General features: G+C 43.5%; 1 protein-coding gene across 1 annotated transcript; it reads right to left on the bottom strand.

Moving 5' to 3' along the window:
* Positions 1-14: 14 nt before the first annotated feature.
* Positions 15-10,697, bottom strand: LOC117458500 (neuronal acetylcholine receptor subunit alpha-10). The gene is made up of 5 exons (XM_034099015.2): positions 10,521-10,697; positions 10,292-10,446; positions 9,277-9,523; positions 8,909-9,194; positions 15-2,606 (listed from the first exon to the last, which is right to left on the bottom strand). Exons 1-5 carry the CDS (start codon positions 10,695-10,697, stop codon positions 1,858-1,860), a joined length of 1,614 nt encoding a protein of 537 aa, XP_033954906.1. The 3' UTR covers positions 15-1,857.
* Positions 10,698-25,091: the final 14,394 nt, after the last annotated feature.

Here is a 25,091-nt window from a genome sequence, read left to right as displayed (position 1 = left end):
CCTGCAGCTCGCTAAACAGAGGGCGGGGCTTCAGGTGATCATGCAGAGCTGCGTGTCTCGGTCAGACTCAGCTGCTGATCTGATCTCTCTCTCGCTCCGGTTACACTTCACTCGCGTTCATGTCCATATCGATCAGATCCAGCTCTCCTGATCGGCCTTTATAGAGAGCACCGATCAAACTATTAAGAGTGAATATCGGCCGATAATGACCGGCGGCCGATCGATCGGAGCCTCCCTAATTATTACCAGACATTTTGACCGGCAGGTTTTGAATTTACCGGTTTTTTATAAATGTTACCAGCTAAAAACCGGTAATTACCGGCTAACGGAAACCCGTGTGTGTGTGTGTGTGTGTGTGTGTGTGTGTGTGTGTGTGTGTGTGTGTGTGTGTGTGTGTGTGTGTGTGTGTGTGTGTGTGTGTGTGTGTGTGTGTGTGTGTGTGTTCAGCTGTAAGACATACAGTGGTACATCATGTAATGTTGCATTCATCTCTTAAGAACATGTAATGATCATATTTATACTTAAAATCAAGTTTTCCTCCAAACAAGTGAAACATGCTAAAATCAGCTTCAAGTGCGCCAGCTGGACCCTAGTTTGAAAGGTCATCCAGATATTCAAAGTACTAAGATAAGGAGCATGGGATTGGCTGATATCAGGAGCAACGGGACATCATCGCTGCGTGTCTGAACCGTTGATGAGTGTGGATCCCAACGATCAGCGTGAGTGTTGGAGAATGCTGCTGTCTCCACTCTGTGGTAGGGCTGCACGATTTTGGGAAAAAATCTAATTGCGATTTTTCTGACACATATTGCGATTGCGATATTGCAATTTCCCCACAAGGATTAATAAAGTATATCAAATCAAATTCGAATTGCGATATTTATTTTTAAGCGACCCAATGGAAGTTTATTGTAAAATTCGGCCATAACTCCGGCTAGGAAAGTCGTATCAACGTACTCTTGTCTCTAGCGCCCCCGCAGCCCGAGCTACGAGTGAAAGAACTAAACTTACATGAAACTTCCGTTGGGTTGCTTTAAAGTCAAGCTTCAGTTAAAGATTCAACCTTTAGATGTAGAACATGTGATGGAGCCTTACTAACCTGACTCAATCTGTCTATCACCTTCTATCATGGGCCACTTCTGATTGGTTAACAATGGCTGGTACATGTGGAGCACAGCACTTCTGATTGGTGTGGAGGACTGACACACAAGAAGGAAAAAAAAAAAAGGAAAAAAATATCGCAGGCTTTGCGATTTGATAATCGCATCATCTCGAATCGCGATTTCGATTTAAAATCGATTAATCGTTCAGCCCTACTCTGTGGTTGTTGTGATGCACTGCCACCGTGTGGCTCTGACCTGAGTCTGGCCGTGCAGCAGCTGCCTCTTCTTGTGATAGGAGGAGGCAGGGCGTTGCTATTTATGAGACTTGCTGTCTCCTAAATATCTCATTTCTACGAAGCGTGAAGGAAGTACGTGACTCTTTCCAGAAGACGTCGCAGATGACCCGACTTTCCGACACCCGCGGGTGATATTAGCGCCACCTCGATTTACGACTTTGTTGTTATCTCCGTGTTTTGGACGATATCAGCCTGATGTTCTTTGCTGCTCCGGTGAGCAACACACCCCATGTGTGTGAGTTAACACATATCCTGTGTATGTGATTTAGCACGAATAGATTAGTTCCCTGATCATTGATTCTCAACCTGGTGTCGAGGGATAACAGTGAGCATAATAACATTGTTCACGTGTTTGAAGGTAAGTATGATTTAAGACATTATAAACTAACCATTGCATCGCGGTGCCAACTCGAAACCACCGTTATCATCTCACGGGAATCTCTGAGGTTGGATTTCCATCAGATGGCTTTTCCCAGGATGAGGATGCTCATGAAGAAGACCATAATGAAGAAGAGCCACATGAAGAAGCGGTCCATGACCTTGGCGACCTTCCTCCACTCCCCGATGCGCAGCTGTGCGGCCCGCTGGTCCTGGTACGAGTTGGCAATGTACTCAACATGTTTGCGGAGTCCCTGGTGCTGGCACACACACACGCTGTTCACAAAGACCTCCCTCCTGCTTTCCCCGGCGCTGCCTCCGCCGGCCTCTTCACCTCCTACGCCTTTCTTTTCCTCCACATGCTCACCTCCTCCTCCACAGGCTGAGTCCTCTCGCTCCCCGTCAGCTCCTCCTGCAGCTCCTTCCTCCTCGGAGTGGTCGATGGTCACAAACATGTCCTCCCTCCACTCCGTCTGGTTGCTTGAATCCCGCCCCGGCTTCGTTGATGCCCCCGCCCCGTCCTCCTCCACCCTCCCGGCCCACACTTGCCCCTTCGCGTCCCAGTTTGTTCCTTTTGGGTTGCTGTCGGTTGCTGCTCCGGCCTCAGACCCCTCCTCAGACAGAGGCTGCTTGCTGGAGGTCGCCCCGCCGAGGCAGTTCTCACCGACCTCGTATACGAAACAGATGCGGGCGAGGTAGTGTAGGATGAAGCGCTCGGCCCACTGCGGCACGGGGCGAGCCTCGGGGCCGCAGTGGTGGATGTTCATGATGAAGATGGTGAGCGCTGTGGAGGCCGTGACCATGGTCATGGTGGCGATGTAGTACTTTCCTGTTAACAACAAGAGTGTGGAGTTAAAGAACATCTTTATGTTTGCAAGACGAGTCTACAAGAGGAGAAACTTTGGCCCAGGCTAACGGTGTGGTTTTTGTTTTTCAAATGATGCCGTCGAAAACAATAACACAAAATGATGCATCCGTTTTTAAAACCTACACAACATTCAATGCCAAACGCGTGGCTGCACTCGATCTCTGGATCTCACCACTTCCATTTGAAGAACTCTTTTTGAACTCACTTCTCTCCACTCTTTTTTCATTTTCTGTTAGTTTAGGTTTAAATCAACTTTTATTTTACATTATAAACACAAGTTTTCCCCAATCATTGTCCGTTAATCTGACTTTTTGCTAAAGTCGACTAAGATGTTTAGTTGCCAAGTGATTTTCTAGTACTCTTTTTATGCTGAATGAGTTCTTTTCAAGTCTTCTCGGCACATGATACAAATTAATTTAATTTGTTAGCGCTTCTCCAGGTGCTCAAAGACGGAGTAAACTGCACAGACAGCAGTTAGTCAGACTGATTTCAGTAGCCACGGTTTTGAAAACTTTTGTCACGTAGTGATCGACTTCTCAATAGAACATCTTTGATAACGGCGTGGTGTTGTTGCAGGAAGTCCCGACGCAGAATACTCTTGCTGTAGTACAGGGCAGAGCCGATATAATAGTAATAATATGGCTCTGGTACAGGGGTGCACATACCTGGTACGCAGGTTATGTGGTAATCTGAAATGCGTACCGTCACTTGTGTCACAAAGCGCATTTGCGTACCGACGTACTTGTGAAGCTTTTCCAGAAGGCGGTTCGATCACCGGACGACAGAGTCGGTCTCCGTGTGCACAGACAGGCTGCTGTTAACGTCGGTCTGTACAACGGAACTGTGCCAAAACTACACCGACCGGCTGTGGAGGGAGACTCCCCCCCTTCACTGGAGAACTGCGCTAAAACAGCTGATCACAACGTTCACACTCTGTGGTCACGAAGTACTCCACTAGCCCCCCCCCCCCTCTGTCGACTTTCCTGAAGTACTCCACTAGCCCCCCCCCCCTGTCGACTTTCCTGAAGTACTCCACTAGCCCCCCCCCCTCTGTCGACTTTCCTGAAGTACTCCACTAGCCCCCCCCCCTCTGTCGACTTTCCTGAAGTACTCCACTAGCCCCCCCCCTGTCGACTTTCCTGAAGTACTCCACTAGCCCCCCCCCTCTGTCGACTTTCCTGAAGTACTCCACTAGCCCCCCCCCCCTCTGTCGACTTTCCTGAAGTACTCCACTAGCCCCCCCCCCCTCTGTCGACTTTCCTGAAGTACTCCACTAGCCCCCCCCCCCCCTCTGTCGACTTTCCTGAAGTACTCCCCGTTGATAGAAATCAACACGTAATGAATTCAGACCCCACGGTTTGATGATTGATAGGTGTGTGGGCTGTCTTTCATTTTGACATGCAGAAAAATGTTATAATAAACATAGATACTGTGTTAAATGGATATATCCGCCTGCTTTCATTTATCTTTCCATTCCCAACAATATACATAAAGAAATGGCATATTTTGGACAGAGTTCGAATGGTGATTAATCTGATTAATTAATTTTTAAGCTGTGATTAATCTGATTACATTTTTTAATCGTTTGACAGCCCTAATATATATATATTATATCAACTTATAGATTAATTGAAAAGTTCGTCGACTAAGAAATGTCAACCTTGAGAAACTGGATAAATATGTACTTTTTTAAAAACCAGATGAGCTTATAGGGATTTGTAGAAGTAGCCCGCGTTCTGGCTTCGTACGCAGGTCACTTATTTAGGATGCCACACTTGTACTCGTTGTTCTTCAGTGAGATGGAAACAGGCTGTACAGAAAGTGCTCGGCTGAAATGTGCAGATGTAATGAAGTGCTGTTGGCATCATCGGGACGCATTGATTCCACAGCGGGGATTGTTGTATTTTAAAATAGCCACGTGTTTGCTGCCGGGCTTCAAACTGTACTCCAGACGTTTTACTGCCTGCTCAGTTTATATGCTAGGAAACAAAAGAGAGCACAGACCAAAGAATTACAGATGCTTGATGTTCCCCCTCTCAGCAATAAACTGGATCTCATCATATTTAACATTCTTCATTTTTTATTGTTTTTTACGATCTGATCTGAATCTCCCGGAGCCATTTCTTTTCCTCACAGACGGCAACAAAAGTCTGACATTATACGATTTAAATAAAAGCAATAACCGTGGCTTGATATCGAGTAAGAACATGTTTTTATGAACCCCACAGCTTCCACGACCCGACCGGACAAAAAGACGCAGGCACGAAACACACTACCAATAGAAATACATTGCTTTTAAAATCGTTCTGTGTGACACGGAAACAAGGGGAAGTCGTGTTGGTGAACACGAATCAATAGATTACATGTCGTGACTATAACACGAAATGCCGGGAGACTGGGTTGGTCTCTCTTGCGGTGAGAGAGGGAAGGGAGCAGATGCAGAGATACAACGTGGTTAAACACGAGGAAGACGGCACCAGCTGTAACTTCGTTGTACGGGAAGAGAGCACCATAACAAACGGTAAGCTAGTTCAGTTTATGTTCCCAACTCTGAGAGATGTACTGATTATTAGCCAAACTTCAAACTTCATGTTTAACACAAAGCAGGAAAAGTAACACCGTAAAGAAAGGGGATTTCAGCATACGGTAAAAATAGGCTACAAAACGCCGTTTGCAAAACATTTCTTAATAAGTAACATGTCGCCATTGTGACGACGCCTGCCTTGCTATCTCGTGTGTGTGTGTGTGTGTGTGTGTGTGTGTGTGTGTGTGTGTGTGTGTGTGTGTGTGTGTGTGTGTGTGTGTGTGTGTGTGTGTGTGTGTGTGTGTGTGTGTGTGTGTGTGTGTGTGTGTGTGTGTGTGTGTGTGTGTGTGTGTGTGTGTGTGTGTGTGTGTGTGTGCGTGTGTGTGTGGCCCTTTAATGTTCTCCCTTTGTCTTTCGGCATTGACTGAGGACACCTGGCTGCCGGCACCAGAGGAGGACAAGGCCTGAGTCGGTCCCTCGGCAGAGGACCTGTTCTGGGAGAGCAGCCACTTTCGTTGATACTTTTGCCTTTGCGTTAGTTTTGGTCTATGTTGAGTTTTTGTTAATAAATATATCTTCATATATATTCTTGCCCTTCCCACGCGTTGTGCTCTGACCCAGAGCCAGCCCACGACACCATGAATACAGGACCTGCGCAACGAAGTATAAATAAAACAACCTTTTAAAACTTGCAAATGCTTATTTCTAATTGCACCAGTTTGACCAAAATTACCCACATCTTAAAGGAACAGTGATAAATGATCAAATACCACTGTATGTGTAGGTCATCTCTCACATTGCAACACATGTAATGAGTTCTGTTTCTATGCACATTTCTAATTTATGCATAAATAACCCGAGAGCAAACGCCATTTGTCTCAGTGAGCTCAGCTGCTCTCAGCACACTCCTCAGAGCGGGGCAGACCCGAACTCCGTCTGCTATCTCTTCACCTGCCCCTGTATCACTGAGCTCAACTGGACGAGTGATATCCTCTACCTTCAGCTGTCTCTCCTGAAGCATTTGGTGCATTGCATCCTCTATCTTCCCAAGTTGTGCCTTTCTTTCCTCACATCCTCCGTTCAGAGGAACAGTATAATGTGGCTTGTGGTCTAAAAGCATGCAGACACACACTGAGGATTAGGGCGGTGGCGTCGAAGTCCATAGGGACTCTGCTTGGCAACTGGAAGGTCACCAGTTCAAGTCCCGGAAAGACCAAGTGCTACCGAGGTGTCCCTGAGCAAGGCACCGTTCCCCACACGGCGCTGTACATAATGGCAGCCCACTGCTCCGAACACTAGGATGGGTCAAATGCAGAGAAACAATTTTGTTACATAGTACCTGTACTACTAATGACAATAAGTTGAATCTATCTAATCTATCTACATGTGTGGTCGCTCTTGCAGGACAGCTCCAGAGGGTTATTGTGCATCCTGGCTTCCAGGTCCTCCACAGGATGGATTAGCTGATGTTTTTCAGGCATGGTGGTGTCATGTGAGGCTCCAGGTGAGTCTCACAGGTAAAACACACCAGGCAGGACTTCAGGGCCTTCAGCTTGGTTCCAGTGCAGACATCAAAGTCTTCTGATCTGCAGTGGAGGCTCCGAGTCGCTGCAGCTGGCTTTCTGTTGAGCCGTCTGAGAGACCAACGTGTTGCCTCGGAGCTTAGGTCTTACGTGAACACCTCTTTACACACAGGCACTGGGCAGGGACCAGTTCTTAGAGATGCAGGTCTTGCAGAAGTTGCGTCCACATGGCGTGGCAACTGGTTCAGTGAGCGCATCCAGACAGATGGGGCACACACACTGATCTTCCTTCGTTAGACCTGCGCTGCCGGCCATATCCACACACTAACACTCAAGTGTGAAAAAAACAAAAATAATATTCATTAATAATTTACTTGTGAGTTCAGTCAATCTAGTAATTCCATTTAAACGCTTTTTTTATAATGCATTTACGTTAAAGTCACGTGGATATTCCAGAATGAGAAGTAATAAACAGAAGTACTTGTAAAATACTCTCGTAGCTACAGCGAGTATCATCAGCTCTGCTCACCAGGGCTTTGCCGAGTCTGCCGTGATATTAAGAAGGTTCTTAAGGACTCGGTTAAGTCTTTCTTCAGTGACAACGTTTAATTATTACGACTGCCGCTTTGCTGTTGCCGTGTTTCTTCAATCCCCGGCCTTTCCAGTGCTGCTTTGCCTGCTGGAGCTTTTTCACTTTGACACACCTTTAGTATTCCTTCGGTGGGAGTGCGTACGTGCTCAATGGATTTTTGTTCTTTTCAAAACTTACAAGAGTCCATAGAACATGCAATTTTAGGACAGGTCGGTTGCAGATACACAATCACTTATATTATGTTGGGGTCAATAAGGGACTCCCCTATCAAGCCCAGAACAATCCTACTAGCTGTATATGGTCATGTATGGAAGGGTCAGAAGCAGTAGTACTTGTTTGACAGGAGGCAGGAATCCACTCTCACAAGCGCTCAGTTTCTGTGATATAATCACACCGTTGCCACTGCATACTGGCTTTGCCTCTCAGGCAAGCACACGACCTCGAGCCTGCCTTGGTTGACTGGTTCAAAAAGAAATGTGCCCATTTTCAGGCGGCTTTAAGTATTCGCCAACAATCGATAATACATGAACACTATGACTTTGTGTTTCATATTGTTTGTGTGTGCATCCAGCCGGACTCAGGGAAGATACAGCAGGATATAGCGCCCTCTAGTGGAGCAGTCACAGTATTGAAAATATAATGAAGTACCCTGCAGGGTGCTCTTCCAGGAGAAAACAAGATGCAATGACTTATGGGGCGGTGCCTTGAAGGCTGCCCGACATGCAAGAACACGTTCTGCCTGTTGAAACACAATCTCATAAAACTCGTCCACGCGACCCACTCAGGCAGCCTCAGAGTCGGCTCTCTAATGAGAACCCAGTCTCAAGGTCCGTTACTGAAGCGGCATAAAGATGTCCTTATTATATAAATACACTACTTAACAGTTGATATGGAAATCATTGATTACAAAAACCAATAGATTGCATTAGATTCTTGACGACTATAACAACATTTAAAAATCAGGGACTCTAACGGCCCGTCCACACTACAGCGTCGGAAGCGTCGACAACTCCAATCTGCCCATTCACTTTGAATGGGGTGACGTGACGTTGCCTTGCTTTTTCGCCGAACTGAATTGTGGGTAGCAGAGCGGTCCGTCTCCGGCGTCAGAAGTTGAACATTGTTCAACTTCTGACGCCGGAGTAGCCAGCGCCAGCCAATCAAATCCCGTTTCTGAAAATCTGACAGCTGAAGCCGTAGCCAATCAAACCGCGTCTAAGCTGGGAGAGATATCCCGCCGTTCATTTCTATATTTCAAAAAAAGTCGGAGGAGAAACTAACTATCGCCGTAGCAATCACCCGGTTTTGTATGACCAGACCCTCTTCACCTACCGGGACACAAACCGGAGGAACCAGCATGGAGGGAGGAGGCAGAGGCAGTGGGGGAAACTGGTAGGTTTTCGCCTGTTTGGGGAGTTTATATATATATATATATATTTATATATATATATATATATATTGCTCGCATAAAATCCCCGGGGTTTTTGCTTTGTATGTCGGGGGCGGGAGATTCATGTGATTGGTTGTTGGTCGTGTTGCTTGAATAAAATCCCCAAGCTCCAGACACGCCCAGCTCCAAGCTATTTTTGAAGCTGTAGTGTGGACGCTCCGTGAGTGTTCTCACCTATCAGTGGGACGCTCTCGGAGGGCGGCATGCTCTCCGCCACCAGCAACTGAAAGACGGTGAGGGCCAGCAGCACGGTGACACCCAGAGAAACCTTTTCACCAGAATCTGCCGGCAGGTAAAAGCCCAATGGCGCCAGAAAGGAAATCATCATGCAGGGGATGAGGAGGTTGAAGATGTAGAAGGAGGCCCGTCTCTTCAGGTGGAGGCTGAAGGTGATGTCTGGGTACGGATCAGAGCAGCAACCGTACAAGATGACATTCTTCTTGGCTGGCATGCCCAGGACCTGGAGAGAAAAGTACAATTTGATATCGTGAAATTATTTCAGACTGAGGTCTTCATTTGAGCTTGTTGACAATGTGACTCGCCTCCCACTCCACGTTGGGCACGAAGTCTGCCAGGTCCGCAGTGTCTAAGGCATTGAACAAGTCCATCTGGTTGCCGTTGTGAGTCCAGGACCCAAAGGTTAGGTGACACTGCTGCAGATCGAAGGGGAAGAAGGCCACATCCACGGAGCAGGAGCTTTTGGTGATGGCTGGCTGGTCCCACATGATCTGCCCGTCGTGCCGAATCACCACGTTGGTCTCCATGGAGCTGGAAAACTCGTCGTCCGCACTGTGGTGGAGGAAGTGGAGGGTGAGAAGGAACAGGAGACCACAGGGGGTCCGTTACTCAGTCAGTTACACAAATCACATGGCAAAAGTTCGAATTAGTCAATAATCCAATTGGATAGACATAGTTCAATCCGATCTAAATACTTTTGGATTACTTAAAACATTGAAAACATTTTCCAAAATATGGACCAAAAATGTGAAATGCAAATTATTGTTGCAAACTCCAATGGACTAAAGCAATATGCAAATCACTAGAGGCACACTACTTGGCAAATGAGAAATACCATTCTGTAACACATGGTGTTGCAGAGATGTCTCGGCTACAGAGCATTTTCTACAGACTTACGGGAAAATATTTAAGAACAAAACTGTGGTACATATCCTCAAAACACGATCATGTTCATATATTTGTCAAAGAAAACGAAAATGATCCTTTATTGATATATCAGTTGATAATAACATACATTTGTACCCAAACCCCTACTCAACACAGTCTTATTGTCCCCTTCCACAAATGATAATTAATTGAAACTAATCCAAATGTTTAAATTGGCATATATTAAATATATAATTCAACATCTTTTGAAGTATCCTTGGCAATGTAACTGGATCTGGTTGCTCTTTTGCAGATTCGACCCGAGCTGGTTCTAGTTACTTTTTGCTCTCTGATTACATGTCATCTGGTACGACCAAACCTTTGAACGGATTCTTATTAGTCTTTCTTCTGTCGGGCAGATGTCCCGCAGTCGGGCAGATCAGAGGTACCAACCTGTTGTACAGAACAATGTCAGGTCTCCATACGTAGCTGCTGGGGATGCGGATGGTGTCGAGACCGTCATAGTCCTCTTTCTTCCACGTGAGGTAGGCGTCGTTCCACACCTGGCGGACCCACAGGTATGTCGTCAGGATCTGGTTACGCTCATCCTGGAGAAAGGACACACACATCAGTTCATCCAATCATAAACACCGCCTGCAGGTCAGGATCAGGGGCTGGTTACCATGTCGATGATCTGGGAGAGAGTGATCTGCAGGGTGACGTTGATGATGTGGTCGGTGTCCTCCACCGGACGCAAGGCGCTGGTGTAGTTGGAGAACAAGTCAGTCATCAGCTTCTGAGCGTAGCGACCGTGAGCAGCAAGGCACGCTGGGTAATAGAGAGACAGAGAGCACGACATCCTCATTAACCCACGTGTGCATTTAAGTTAGAACTCTGTCTTTTAACCAAGCCGCGGGACCACAGACGGCGGCACCGTGACGTCACGCATTCGTGAATTATGGTTTTGAAGCATCTCATTTGACATTTTGTTTATCGCCAAAGGTGGAGATTAGCACAACTGCTGGAAAGCGATATATCTCAGGGCCGGAATGAAACGATTAACTTTCATAACGCGAACCTGGGAAAGGCTTCACGTTGTAAGATGTGGAAGCAGCCTGTCAATCACAAAGTGGCCCCGCCCTGAAGCTCACACAGCATCTAGTACGTAATGATTACGTTTAAATCATCTTTATACCATGGTGTAACGGAGGTGATCTCTGGGCCCATAGATCTCGGCCTCCGTTACGGGTAATATAGCACTAAAAACATTGCACATGAAGCAGGGGAATATATGTAATTTATGTAAGTTTGTCTGTCTCCTGGTTTCATGTTAAAAGTGTTCCCCTTCCCATGTCTGTGGCTGTTGATTGTGTGCACCTGGTGCCCTGTGTTGTCTCCTCCCCCCCCACCTGTGTCGAATAGCTGATTAGTGGGTGTGTATGTAGGGTCTGTTGCCCTGTCTGGTCGAGGCTGGTAGTGTGGGTGAGATCCCGGTGGCTGCAGGCTGTGCCCACGTGAGCAGCAGCAGCAGGATGGAGGCTGTGTGTATTGGGTTCATGCTGTAATAAATGCCCACACCGGGTTATATTTGGGACGTGCTGCCTCTGCCTCCTTGCTTGGTCTGGGCCGCTCAACGGTCAGCTTCACACATGGCTCTACTTTGACTATCCACACTTTGTTGTACATCTTGAAATGAATGTTCACCTAATTATCTGTAATAGTATTTTGAAGGTTATTCTGCTGCTTTGTCTCATATCTGCAGCAGCTCAGTCCGTCCCTCAGCGACGCTCTGAGTGCACGCCGTACCACACATGGACACCATTTCCCACTCCAATTAACCCGGTGATCACCTGCGGGCTCTCGGAGTAATAAGAGAGTGTCTGTGGAACGGCAGAGAGATAATTCCTTTACATCCCGTTAACTAATGAGAATGGAGGTGGAAATACATCATGCTCGTGGGTCTGTTCACTCCTCTCTTCTGTGCCAATAAACAACACATTTCCATTATGTTTTAAAATGTGGGCCGTGTAGATATGAGTCGGACCTTTGGAAGGTGCTAGATGTTCTATGTTTTGCACTTTCCCACTCAACCAACACGATATTTAAAAAAGATGCAATAGGTTTGCATTAAACGTCTTCAACATGTAGTCTTCAGCTGTCAGAGCCCTGTCTCCAACAACAACAACAACACATCGCTTTGATTCAGCACCTAAACTAGAGCACTGACCACATCTAAATCAATAGGTTAGCTGAAAGGCACCAGAATGCAATGCAACCATAAGACGTGATGATGGCCGCTGCCCACAAGGACCATGAACGTGTACAATGGCAGCAGGTGTCACACAGACCTCAACAACTCTCCAATAACACCCTGATAGTGTACACACCAGGGCCGGCCCTCGGCATAGGCAGTATAGGCGAATGCTAAGGGCGCATCAACCCATAGGGGGCGCCGAAAATGTAAAAAAAATAAAAAAGTTAGACTTTTTTTTTTTATAACAACACAATTTCCAGATTTTGGATCAACAAAGTACATCTTATTATCTTATACTAACAGAACTACGCCTATATTGCGTACAGCACCCATAAACTATGGCACATACCCCCCCAAAGTCCCAGTAAAAGCCAAAGGTTTATGTGAAATTGTTCTTTTTTTGAAATAATGGTTTTAGTGTGCAATTATAGGTTTTAATTTTGTATTTGTGTTCATTTAAAATAAATAAAACTCCCAAAAAACGTACACAGCTTCTGTGTGCTTTTATTAACATTGGAATTTACTGTGTCAGCGGCCGCGGGGAGAGCTTTAGAGAGCTCTCGCCTGAAAGACTGAGAGGCTCTGATAACCTCAGCTCAGTGAGGTAAAGGCACACCTTTATATGATCATTATAGTTATAGAAAAATAAGAGACCAGGTGAAAAACAGGTATAAAATAATATATGACAGTACAAAAACGTTGTTATTAATAAACAAGAATACAGTTTGAAAGGGGAGTGATTTGTAAAATATCCATAAAGAAAAAGAAAATCTGCTTACAGTTCTGTTTCATATGGGTGTTGAGAGATGTTTACATAGATCTCCTAACGTTGCTCTCAAAGTGCACCAGATCGATGCTTTTAACTTCATTATTAAAAAAAAAAGTCTTCCCGGGGGTACATGCCCCTGGACCCCCCTAGAGGAGCCCCCCCCCCCACTTAAATCATGTTCAAATGGATAGGAAACTAAATGCAGTTGCACACATCTTGTGTCAATATCTTTGTTTTGGTGGTCATGCCACAACCATGCACGCGCGAATCATAGTGAGTGTCTGCATTTTGGGGGGGGGGGGGGGCGCCAGCTAAAATCTTGCCTAGGGCGGCAAATTGGTCAGGGCCGGCCCTGGTACACACACATTAGCGTGTCCATAAGGTCATGAAAAAGAGAGATGCTGTGAGATGTGAAGGGCACACATGTTTTAGAATCCATAACATCAGATGTGCTCCATGCTGTCAATCAAAGCGGATCCAACTGAAGACTGATCGTAACCATCAGGTTAGGAGGCAGAGCGGTCTTCAGTCCTGTGACCATATAAGTAAAGAAACATCTTGGACAGCCGACGACACTCGAGCTGTGGAAATAGTTTATAAAGATGTGTTAACGACAATCAGCTGCAGTCGGTCTGCTGCAGACAGGCTGGTATGAACGCGAGCAGCCAAAGAAACGTGCTCGAAGGTCAGAGAGAAATACCTTTCTGTTGCTTCAGTGTTGGTCGGTCTGAGGACGCTGCACTCGGGGGGTCGTGTGTTAAGGCATTACACCAGGGGTCTCAAACTCAAGGCCCGGGGGCCAAATCCGGCCCGCGATTTCATTTGATGCGGCCCCGCAAGGACTTGCAAAGAATATAATAAGTTTTATTATACGGTTACATGCCACTTTGCAGAAGCAGGTTGCCCATAAACTACATGTCCCACAATGCATCTCGTTCTGTGACATGCGCACTGAAGAGACTTGCAATTATTCGCCCTGGACTTCTGCTTTCAGACGTAGTTATTATCCTATCCGATAATAATCCAATTCAGAGGCAATAATGTAATATAATACATTATTTTATATATATTTATATCGTTACAACCGGCTCTTTGAGTTATGCGAATGTGGCCCGCGATGAAATGGAGTTTGACACCCCTGCATTACACAGTGCAGTGTTATGGGAATGCACTTTATCTCAGCCCTGCACTTCCTACGGGCAATATACAAGAGATTTCAGATCACGTGTTTAAATAGAAATATAAGGTTTTTACCTGGAAATTATTCAGAAGTATAATATATTCACAATTAAGTTATCGCAGTGTTTTTGTTGGGTGGCAAGCGAGTTAGCGTTTAGTCTTACGAGGTGTTCAGCTTTGAGGAGTTTCGAAGTGTTTTACTGTTATCGAGGAGATCAACTCAAAGACGGTCTGCTGTGGTCCCAACAGCTGGAGTTACATCGTTGTCAGGATAAGGGGCTCCAAATAGACGAGTACGTAAGAAGTGCTGATGTTCATCTGTCTCCCAGATAGCATCAAGCAGTCATGTAGCAGCGCCAGGAAACATCTGATTTCAATCTAAAATGTGTTAAAAAGTAAGAGTTAAAAAAACAGTTCTGAAGTAAGTTTGAGTTCTTAATAAACATCAATTTAACTCAAGACGTCAACATGAAAGTTTACGCAACAAATATAATTAATTTGAGGAAAGAAATCATGGTCTCGTTTATGTTTTTAAAGCTGACTGCATCGGCATTAGTTTAGTTAGTTTAGTTTATTTATTTTTTCGGGCGTGTAAAACCAAAGAAAATACAAATGAAACAAAAGATGATACAGACCTGATACAGTACTAGACAAATGAATGCAATAAAAACTTTTTTTTTTCATAACAACACAATTTCCAGATTTTGGATCAACAAAGTACATCTTATTATCTTATACTAACAGAACTACGCCTATATTGCGTACAGTGCCCATAAACTATGGCACATACCCCCCCAAAGTCCCAGTAAAAGCCAAAGGTTTATGTGAAATTGTTCTTTTTTTGAAATAATGGTTTTAGTGTGCAATTATAGGTTTTAATTTTGTATTTGTGTTCATTTAAAATAAATCAAACTCCCAAAAAACGTACACAGCTTCTGTGTGCTTTTATTAACATTGGAATCTACTGTGTAAGCGGCCGCGGGGAGAGCTTTAGAGAGCTCTCTCCTGAAAGACTGAGAGGCTCTGATAACCTCAGCTCAGTGAGGTAAAGGCACACCTTTATATGATCATTATAGTTATAGAGAATAGGTGAAAAACAGGTATAAAATACTGACGGTACACAAAAGTTGTTATTAATAAACAAGAATACAGTTTGAAAGGGGAGTGATTTGTAAAATATCCATAAAGAAAAAGAAAATCTGCTTCCAGTTCTGTTTCATCTGGTGTTGAGAGATGTATCCATAGATCTCCTAACGTTGCTCTCAAAGTGCACCAGATCGATGCTTTTAACTTCATTATTAAAAGAAAAAGTCTTCCCGGGGGTACATGCCCCTGGACCCCCCTAGAGGAGCCCCCCCCCCACTTAAATCATGTTCAAATGGATAGGAAACTAAATGCAGTTGCACACATCTTGTGTCAATATCTTTGTTTTGGTGGTCATGCCACAACCATGCACGCGCGAATCATAGTGAGTGTCTGCATTTTGGGGGGGGGGGGGGGCGCCAGCTAAAATCTTGCCTAGGGCGGCAAATTGGTCAGGGCCGGCCCTGGTACACACACATTAGCGTGTCCATAAGGTCATGAAAAAGAGAGATGCTGTGAGATGTGAAGGGCACACATGTTTTAGAATCCATAACATCAGATGTGCTCCATGCTGTCAATCAAAGCGGATCCAACTGAAGACTGATCGTAACCATCAGGTTAGGAGGCAGAGCGGTCTTCAGTCCTGTGACCATATAAGTAAAGAAACATCTTGGACAGCCGACCACACTCGAGCTGTGGAAATAGTTTATAAAGATGTGTTAACGACAATCAGCTGCAGTCGGTCTGCTGCAGACAGGCTGGTATGAACGCGAGCAGCCAAAGAAACGTGCTCGAAGGTCAGAGAGAAATACCTTTCTGTTGCTTCAGTGTTGGTCGGTCTGAGGACGCTGCACTCGGGGGGTCGTGTGTTAAGGCATTACACCAGGGGTCTCAAACTCAAGGCCCGGGGGCCAAATCCGGCCCGCGATTTCATTTGATGCGGCCCCGCAAGGACTTGCAAAGAATATAATAAGTTTTATTATACGGTTACATGCCACTTTGCAGAAGCAGGTTGCCCATAAACTACATGTCCCACAATGCATCTCGTTCTGTGACATGCGCACTGAAGAGACTTGCAATTATTCGCCCTGGACTTCTGCTTTCAGACGTAGTTATTATCCTATCCGATAATAATCCAATTCAGAGGCAATAATGTAATATAATACATTATTTTATATATATTTATATCGTTACAACCGGCTCTTTGAGTTATGCGAATGTGGCCCGCGATGAAATGGAGTTTGACACCCCTGCATTACACAGTGCAGTGTTATGGGAATGCACTTTATCTCAGCCCTGCACTTCCTACGGGCAATATACAAGAGATTTCAGATCACGTGTTTAAATAGAAATATAAGGTTTTACCTGGAAATTATTCAGAAGTATAATATATTCACAATTAAGTTATCGCAGTGTTTTTGTTGGGTGGCAAGCGAGTTAGCGTTTAGTCTTACGAGGTGTTCAGCTTTGAGGAGTTTCGAAGTGTTTTACTGTTATCGAGGAGATCAACTCAAAGACGGTCTGCTGTGGTCCCAACAGCTGGAGTTACATCGTTGTCAGGATAAGGGGCTCCAAATAGACGAGTACGTAAGAAGTGCTGATGTTCATCTGTCTCCCAGATAGCATCAAGCAGTCATGTAGCAGCGCCAGGAAACATCTGATTTCAATCTAAAATGTGTTAAAAAGTAAGAGTTAAAAAAACAGTTCTGAAGTAAGTTTGAGTTCTTAATAAACATCAATTTAACTCAAGACGTCAACATGAAAGTTTACGCAACAAATATAATTAATTTGAGGAAAGAAATCATGGTCTCGTTTATGTTTTTAAAGCTGACTGCATCGGCATTAGTTTAGTTAGTTTAGTTTATTTATTTTTTCGGGCGTGTAAAACCAAAGAAAATACAAATGAAACAAAAGATGATACAGACCTGATACAGTACTAGACAAATGAATGCAATAAAAACTTTTTTTTTTCATAACAACACAATTTCCAGATTTTGGATCAACAAAGTACATCTTATTATCTTATACTAACAGAACTACGCCTATATTGCGTACAGTGCCCATAAACTATGGCACATACCCCCCCAAAGTCCCAGTAAAAGCCAAAGGTTTATGTGAAATTGTTCTTTTTTTGAAATAATGGTTTTAGTGTGCAATTATAGGTTTTAATTTTGTATTTGTGTTCATTTAAAATAAATCAAACTCCCAAAAAACGTACACAGCTTCTGTGTGCTTTTATTAACATTGGAATCTACTGTGTAAGCGGCCGCGGGGAGAGCTTTAGAGAGCTCTCTCCTGAAAGACTGAGAGGCTCTGATAACCTCAGCTCAGTGAGGTAAAGGCACACCTTTATATGATCATTATAGTTATAGAGAATAGGTGAAAAACAGGTATAAAATACTGACGGTACACAAAAGTTGTTATTAATAAACAAGAATACAGTTTGAAAGGGGAGTGATTTGTAAAATATCCATAAAGAAAAAGAAAATCTGCTTCCAGTTCTGTTTCATCTGGTGTTGAGAGATGTATCCATAGATCTCCTAACGTTGCTCTCAAAGTGCACCAGATCGATGCTTTTAACTTCATTATTAAAAGAAAAAGTCTTCCCGGGGGTACATGCCCCTGGACCCCCCTAGAGGAGCCCCCCCCCCACTTAAATCATGTTCAAATGGATAGGAAACTAAATGCAGTTGCACACATCTTGTGTCAATATCTTTGTTTTGGTGGTCATGCCACAACCATGCACGCGCGAATCATAGTGAGTGTCTGCATTTTGGGGGGGGGGGGGGCGCCAGCTAAAATCTTGCCTAGGGCGGCAAATTGGTCAGGGCCGGCCCTGGTACACACACATTAGCGTGTCCATAAGGTCATGAAAAAGAGAGATGCTGTGAGATGTGAAGGGCACACATGTTTTAGAATCCATAACATCAGATGTGCTCCATGCTGTCAATCAAAGCGGATCCAACTGAAGACTGATCGTAACCATCAGGTTAGGAGGCAGAGCGGTCTTCAGTCCTGTGACCATATAAGTAAAGAAACATCTTGGACAGCCGACGACACTCGAGCTGTGGAAATAGTTTATAAAGATGTGTTAACGACAATCAGCTGCAGTCGGTCTGCTGCAGACAGGCTGGTATGAACGCGAGCAGCCAAAGAAACGTGCTCGAAGGTCAGAGAGAAATACCTTTCTGTTGCTTCAGTGTTGGTCGGTCTGAGGACGCTGCACTCGGGGGGTCGTGTGTTAAGGCATTACACCAGGGGTCTCAAACTCAAGGCCCGGGGGCCAAATCCGGCCCGCGATTTCATTTGATGCGGCCCCGCAAGGACTTGCAAAGAATATAATAAGTTTTATTATACGGTTACATGCCACTTTGCAGAAGCAGGTTGCCCATAAACTACATGTCCCACAATGCATCTCGTTCTGTGACATGCGCACTGAAGAGACTTGCAATTATTCGCCCTGGACTTCTGCTTTCAGACGTAGTTATTATCCTATCCGATAATAATCCAATTCAGAGGCAATAATGTAATATAATACATTATTTTATATATATTTATATCGTTACAACCGGCTCTTTGAGTTATGCGAATGTGGCCCGCGATGAAATGGAGTTTGACACCCCTGCATTACACAGTGCAGTGTTATGGGAATGCACTTTATCTCAGCCCTGCACTTCCTACGGGCAATATACAAGAGATTTCAGATCACGTGTTTAAATAGAAATATAAGGTTTTACCTGGAAATTATTCAGAAGTATAATATATTCACAATTAAGTTATCGCAGTGTTTTTGTTGGGTGGCAAGCGAGTTAGCGTTTAGTCTTACGAGGTGTTCAGCTTTGAGGAGTTTCGAAGTGTTTTACTGTTATCGAGGAGATCAACTCAAAGACGGTCTGCTGTGGTCCCAACAGCTGGAGTTACATCGTTGTCAGGATAAGGGGCTCCAAATAGACGAGTACGTAAGAAGTGCTGATGTTCATCTGTCTCCCAGATAGCATCAAGCAGTCATGTAGCAGCGCCAGGAAACATCTGATTTCAATCTAAAATGTGTTAAAAAGTAAGAGTTAAAAAAACAGTTCTGAAGTAAGTTTGAGTTCTTAATAAACATCAATTTAACTCAAGACGTCAACATGAAAGTTTACGCAACAAATATAATTAATTTGAGGAAAGAAATCATGGTCTCGTTTATGTTTTTAAAGCTGACTGCATCGGCATTAGTTTAGTTAGTTTAGTTTATTTATTTTTTCGGGCGTGTAAAACCAAAGAAAATACAAATGAAACAAAAGATGATACAGACCTGATACAGTACTAGACAAATGAATGCAATAACTAAACGAAATATTTAAATAATAATTGAATAATCTGTAGTATCATTGTCTGATATCAATAAACAACAACACTTTAGCTAAGTACACGTCCGAAAAGGGGTCGGGAGAAGTTTACACTTATTTAATCCGACCCCTTCTCCCTTTTCTTTTTACTTTTGGTTTTTTACATCTTAATATACGTTAACATACAATATAAGTGAATACCTTAACCTTGAATAATTCATATAATCATTCATATAATATATACAGGCAAGTTAAGAGAATTGTCTCTATATATTTCATTTGATATACTTTCATTGAACAATGTCTGAATATACCCAGGTAATTGAACGTTGAGCGTTGATGTTCTTTAGCTGCAGACCCCCCCCCCCCCCCCCCTCTCCACTGCCCATGCGTTCATCCTCTCTTAAATGACCTCATGAGCTCTGAAGGCCCGACAGAATCATCTCGGGCCCCAAAGCTATAGATTTGAAAAAATACTCTTTACTAAAATGTAAAAAAAATAAAAAAGTTAGACTTTTTTTTTTTCATAACACAATTTCCAGATTTTGGATCAACAAAGTACATCTTATTATCTTATACTAACAGAACTACGCCTATATTGCGTACAGCACCCATAAACTATGGCACATACCCCCCCAAAGTCCCAGTAAAAGCCAAAGGTTTATGTGAAATTGTTCTTTTTTTGAAATAATGGTTTTAGTGTGCAATTATAGGTTTTAATTTTGTATTTGTGTTCATTTAAAATAAATAAAACTCCCAAAAAAGGTACACAGCTTCTGTGTGCTTTTATTAACATTGGAATTTACTGTGTCAGCGGCCGGGGGGGGAGAGCTTTAGAGAGCTCTCGCCTGAAAGACTGAGAGGCTCTGATAACCTCAGCTCAGTGAGGTAAAGGCACACCTTTATATGATCATTATAGTTATAGAAAAATAAGAGAATAGGTGAAAAACAGGTATAAAATACTGACGGTACAAAAACGTTGTTATTAATAAACAAGAATACAGTTTGAAAGGGGAGTGATTTGTAAAATATCCATAAAGAAAAAGAAAATCTGCTTCCAGTTCTGTTTCATCTGGTGTTGAGAGATGTATCCATAGATCTCCTAACGTTGCTCTCAAAGTGCACCAGATCGATGCTTTTAACTTCATTATTAAAAAAAAAAGTCTTCCCGGGGGTACATGCCCCTGGACCCCCCTAGAGGAGCCCCCCCCCCCACTTAAATCATGTTCAAATGGATAGGAAACTAAATACAGTTGCACACATCTTGTGTCAATATCTTTGTTTTGGTGGTCATGCCACAACCATGCACGCGCGAATCATAGTGAGTGTCTGCATTTTGGGGGGGGGGGGGGCGCCAGCTAAAATCTTGCCTAGGGCGGCAAATTGGTCAGGGCCGGCCCTGGTACACACACATTAGCGTGTCCATAAGGTCATGAAAAAGAGAGATGCTGTGAGATGTGAAGGGCATACATGTTTTAGAATCCATAACATCAGATGTGCTCCATGCTGTCAATCAAAGCGGATCCAACTGAAGACTGATCGTAACCATCAGGTTAGGAGGCAGAGCGGTCTTCAGTCCTGTGACCATATAAGTAAAGAAACATCGTGAACAGCCGACGACACTCGAGCTGTGGAAATAGTTTATAAAGATGTGTTAACGACAATCAGCTGCAGTCGGTCTGCTGCAGACAGGCTGGTATGAACGCGAGCAGCCAAAGAAACGTGCTCGAAGGTCAGAGAGAAATACCTTTCTGTTGCTTCAGTGTTGGTCGGTCTGAGGACGCTGCACTCGGGGGGTCGTGTGTTAAGGCATTACACCAGGGGTCTCAAACTCAAGGCCCGGGGGCCAAATCCGGCCCGCGACTTCATTTGATGCGGCCCCGCAAGGACTTGCAAAGAATATAATAAGTTTTATTATACGGTTACATGCCACTTTGCAGAAGCAGGTTGCCCATAAACTACATGTCCCACAATGCATCTCGTTCTGTGACATGCGCACTGAAGAGACTTGCAATTATTCGCCCTGGACTTCTGCTTTCAGACGTAGTTATTATCCTATCCGATAATAATCCAATTCAGAGGCAATAATGTAATATAATACATTATTTTATATATATTTATATCGTTACAACCGGCTCTTTGAGTTATGCGAATGTGGCCCTGCGATGAAATGGAGTTTGACACCCCTGCATTACACAGTGCAGTGTTATGGGAATGCACTTTATCTCAGCCCTGCACTTCCTACGGGCAATATACAAGAGATTTCAGATCACGTGTTTAAATAGAAATATAAGGTTTTACCTGGAAATTATTCAGAAGTATAATATATTCACAATTAAGTTATCGCAGTGTTTTTGTTGGGTGGCAAGCGAGTTAGCGTTTAGTCTTACGAGGTGTTCAGCTTTGAGGAGTTTCGAAGTGTTTTACTGTTATCGAGGAGATCAACTCAAAGACGGTCTGCTGTGGTCCCAACAGCTGGAGTTACATCGTTGTCAGGATAAGGGGCTCCAAATAGACGAGTACGTAAGAAGTGCTGATGTTCATCTGTCTCCCAGATAGCATCAAGCAGTCATGTAGCAGCGCCAGGAAACATCTGATTTCAATCTAAAATGTGTTAAAAAGTAAGAGTTAAAAAAACAGTTCTGAAGTAAGTTTGAGTTCTTAATAAACATCAATTTAACTCAAGACGTCAACATGAAAGTTTACGCAACAAATATAATTAATTTGAGGAAAGAAATCATGGTCTCGTTTATGTTTTTAAAGCTGACTGCATCGGCATTAGTTTAGTTAGTTTAGTTTATTTATTTTTTCGAGCGTGTAAAACCAAAGAAAATACAAATGAAACAAAAGATGATACAGACCTGATACAGTACTAGACAAATGAATGCAATAACTAAACGAAATATTTAAATAATAATTGAATAATCTGTAGTATCATTGTCTGATATCAATAAACAACAAAACTTTAGCTAAGTACACGTCCGAAAAGGGGTCGGGAGAAGTTTACACTTATTTAATCCGACCCCTTCTCCCTTTTCTTTTTACTTTTGGTTTTTTACATCTTAATATACGTTAACATACAATATAAGTGAATACCTTAACCTTGAATAATTCATATAATCATTCATATAATATATACAGGCAAGTTAAGAGAATTGTCTCTATATATTTCATTTGATATACTTTCATTGAACAATGTCTGAATATACCCAGGTAATTGAACGTTGAGCGTTGATGTTCTTTAGCTGCAGACCCCCCCCCCCCCCCCCCTCTCCACTGCCCATGCGTTCATCCTCTCTTAAATGACCTCATGAGCTCTGAAGGCCCGACAGAATCATCTCGGGCCCCAAAGCTATAGATTTGAAAAAATACTCTTTACTAAAATGTAAAAAAAATAAAAAAGTTAGACTTTTTTTTTTTCATAACACAATTTCCAGATTTTGGATCAACAAAGTACATCTTATTATCTTATACTAACAGAACTACGCCTATATTGCGTACAGCACCCATAAACTATGGCACATACCCCCCCAAAGCCCCAGTAAAAGCCAAAGGTTTATGTGAAATTGTTCTTTTTTTGAAATAATGGTTTTAGTGTGCAATTATAGGTTTTAATTTTGTATTTGTGTTCATTTAAAATAAATAAAACTCCCAAAAAAGGTACACAGCTTCTGTGTGCTTTTATTAACATTGGAATTTACTGTGTCAGCGGCCGGGGGGGGGAGAGCTTTAGAGAGCTCTCGCCTGAAAGACTGAGAGGCTCTGATAACCTCAGCTCAGTGAGGTAAAGGCACACCTTTATATGATCATTATAGTTATAGAAAAATAAGAGAATAGGTGAAAAACAGGTATAAAATAATATATGACAGTACAAAAACGTTGTTATTAATAAACAAGAATACAGTTTGAAAGGGGAGTGATTTGTAAAATATCCATAAAGAAAAAGAAAATCTGCTTCCAGTTCTGTTTCATCTGGTGTTGAGAGATGTATCCATAGATCTCCTAACGTTGCTCTCAAAGTGCACCAGATCGATGCTTTTAACTTCATTATTAAAAAAAAAAGTCTTCCCGGGGGTACATGCCCCTGGACCCCCCTAGAGGAGCCCCCCCCCCCACTTAAATCATGTTCAAATGGATAGGAAACTAAATACAGTTGCACACATCTTGTGTCAATATCTTTGTTTTGGTGGTCATGCCACAACCATGCACGCGCGAATCATAGTGAGTGTCTGCATTTTGGGGGGGGGGGGGGCGCCAGCTAAAATCTTGCCTAGGGCGGCAAATTGGTCAGGGCCGGCCCTGGTACACACACATTAGCGTGTCCATAAGGTCATGAAAAAGAGAGATGCTGTGAGATGTGAAGGGCACACATGTTTTAGAATCCATAACATCAGATGTGCTCCATGCTGTCAATCAAAGCGGATCCAACTGAAGACTGATCGTAACCATCAGGTTAGGAGGCAGAGCGGTCTTCAGTCCTGTGACCATATAAGTAAAGAAACATCTTGGACAGCCGACGACACTCGAGCTGTGGAAATAGTTTATAAAGATGTGTTAACGACAATCAGCTGCAGTCGGTCTGCTGCAGACAGGCTGGTATGAACGCGAGCAGCCAAAGAAACGTGCTCGAAGGTCAGAGAGAAATACCTTTCTGTTGCTTCAGTGTTGGTCGGTCTGAGGACGCTGCACTCGGGGGGTCGTGTGTTAAGGCATTACACCAGGGGTCTCAAACTCAAGGCCCGGGGGCCAAATCCGGCCCGCGACTTCATTTGATGCGGCCCCGCAAGGACTTGCAAAGAATATAATAAGTTTTATTATACGGTTACATGCCACTTTGCAGAAGCAGGTTGCCCATAAACTACATGTCCCACAATGCATCTCGTTCTGTGACATGCGCACTGAAGAGACTTGCAATTATTCGCCCTGGACTTCTGCTTTCAGACGTAGTTATTATCCTATCCGATAATAATCCAATTCAGAGGCAATAATGTAATATAATACATTATTTTATATATATTTATATCGTTACAACCGGCTCTTTGAGTTATGCGAATGTGGCCCGCGATGAAATGGAGTTTGACACCCCTGCATTACACAGTGCAGTGTTATGGGAATGCACTTTATCTCAGCCCTGCACTTCCTACGGGCAATATACAAGAGATTTCAGATCACGTGTTTAAATAGAAATATAAGGTTTTACCTGGAAATTATTCAGAAGTATAATATATTCACAATTAAGTTATCGCAGTGTTTTTGTTGGGTGGCAAGCGAGTTAGCGTTTAGTCTTACGAGGTGTTCAGCTTTGAGGAGTTTCGAAGTGTTTTACTGTTATCGAGGAGATCAACTCAAAGACGGTCTGCTGTGGTCCCAACAGCTGGAGTTACATCGTTGTCAGGATAAGGGGCTCCAAATAGACGAGTACGTAAGAAGTGCTGATGTTCATCTGTCTCCCAGATAGCATCAAGCAGTCATGTAGCAGCGCCAGGAAACATCTGATTTCAATCTAAAATGTGTTAAAAAGTAAGAGTTAAAAAAACAGTTCTGAAGTAAGTTTGAGTTCTTAATAAACATCAATTTAACTCAAGACGTCAACATGAAAGTTTACGCAACAAATATAATTAATTTGAGGAAAGAAAT

Source organism: Pseudochaenichthys georgianus, chromosome 14 (assembly GCF_902827115.2).
Source record: "Pseudochaenichthys georgianus chromosome 14, fPseGeo1.2, whole genome shotgun sequence".
In the NCBI taxonomy this organism is placed as follows: domain Eukaryota; kingdom Metazoa; phylum Chordata; class Actinopteri; order Perciformes; family Channichthyidae; genus Pseudochaenichthys; species Pseudochaenichthys georgianus.
The sequence above is the reverse complement of the archived record's forward strand: the minus strand, read 5'-3'. Positions and strand labels throughout refer to the sequence as shown.

Coding starts and splice junctions, on each gene's coding strand:
- LOC117458500 (XM_034099015.2), bottom strand. CDS start 10,697: ATGTCGTGCTCTCTGTCTCTCTATTACCCAGCGTGCCTTGCTGCTCAC. Junction 10,447..10,520: donor TCTCCCAGATCATCGACATG/GTAACCAGCCCC, acceptor TCCTTTCTCCAG/GATGAGCGTAACCAGATCCT. Junction 9,524..10,291: donor GACATTGTTCTGTACAACAG/GTTGGTACCTCT, acceptor CCTCCACCACAG/TGCGGACGACGAGTTTTCCA.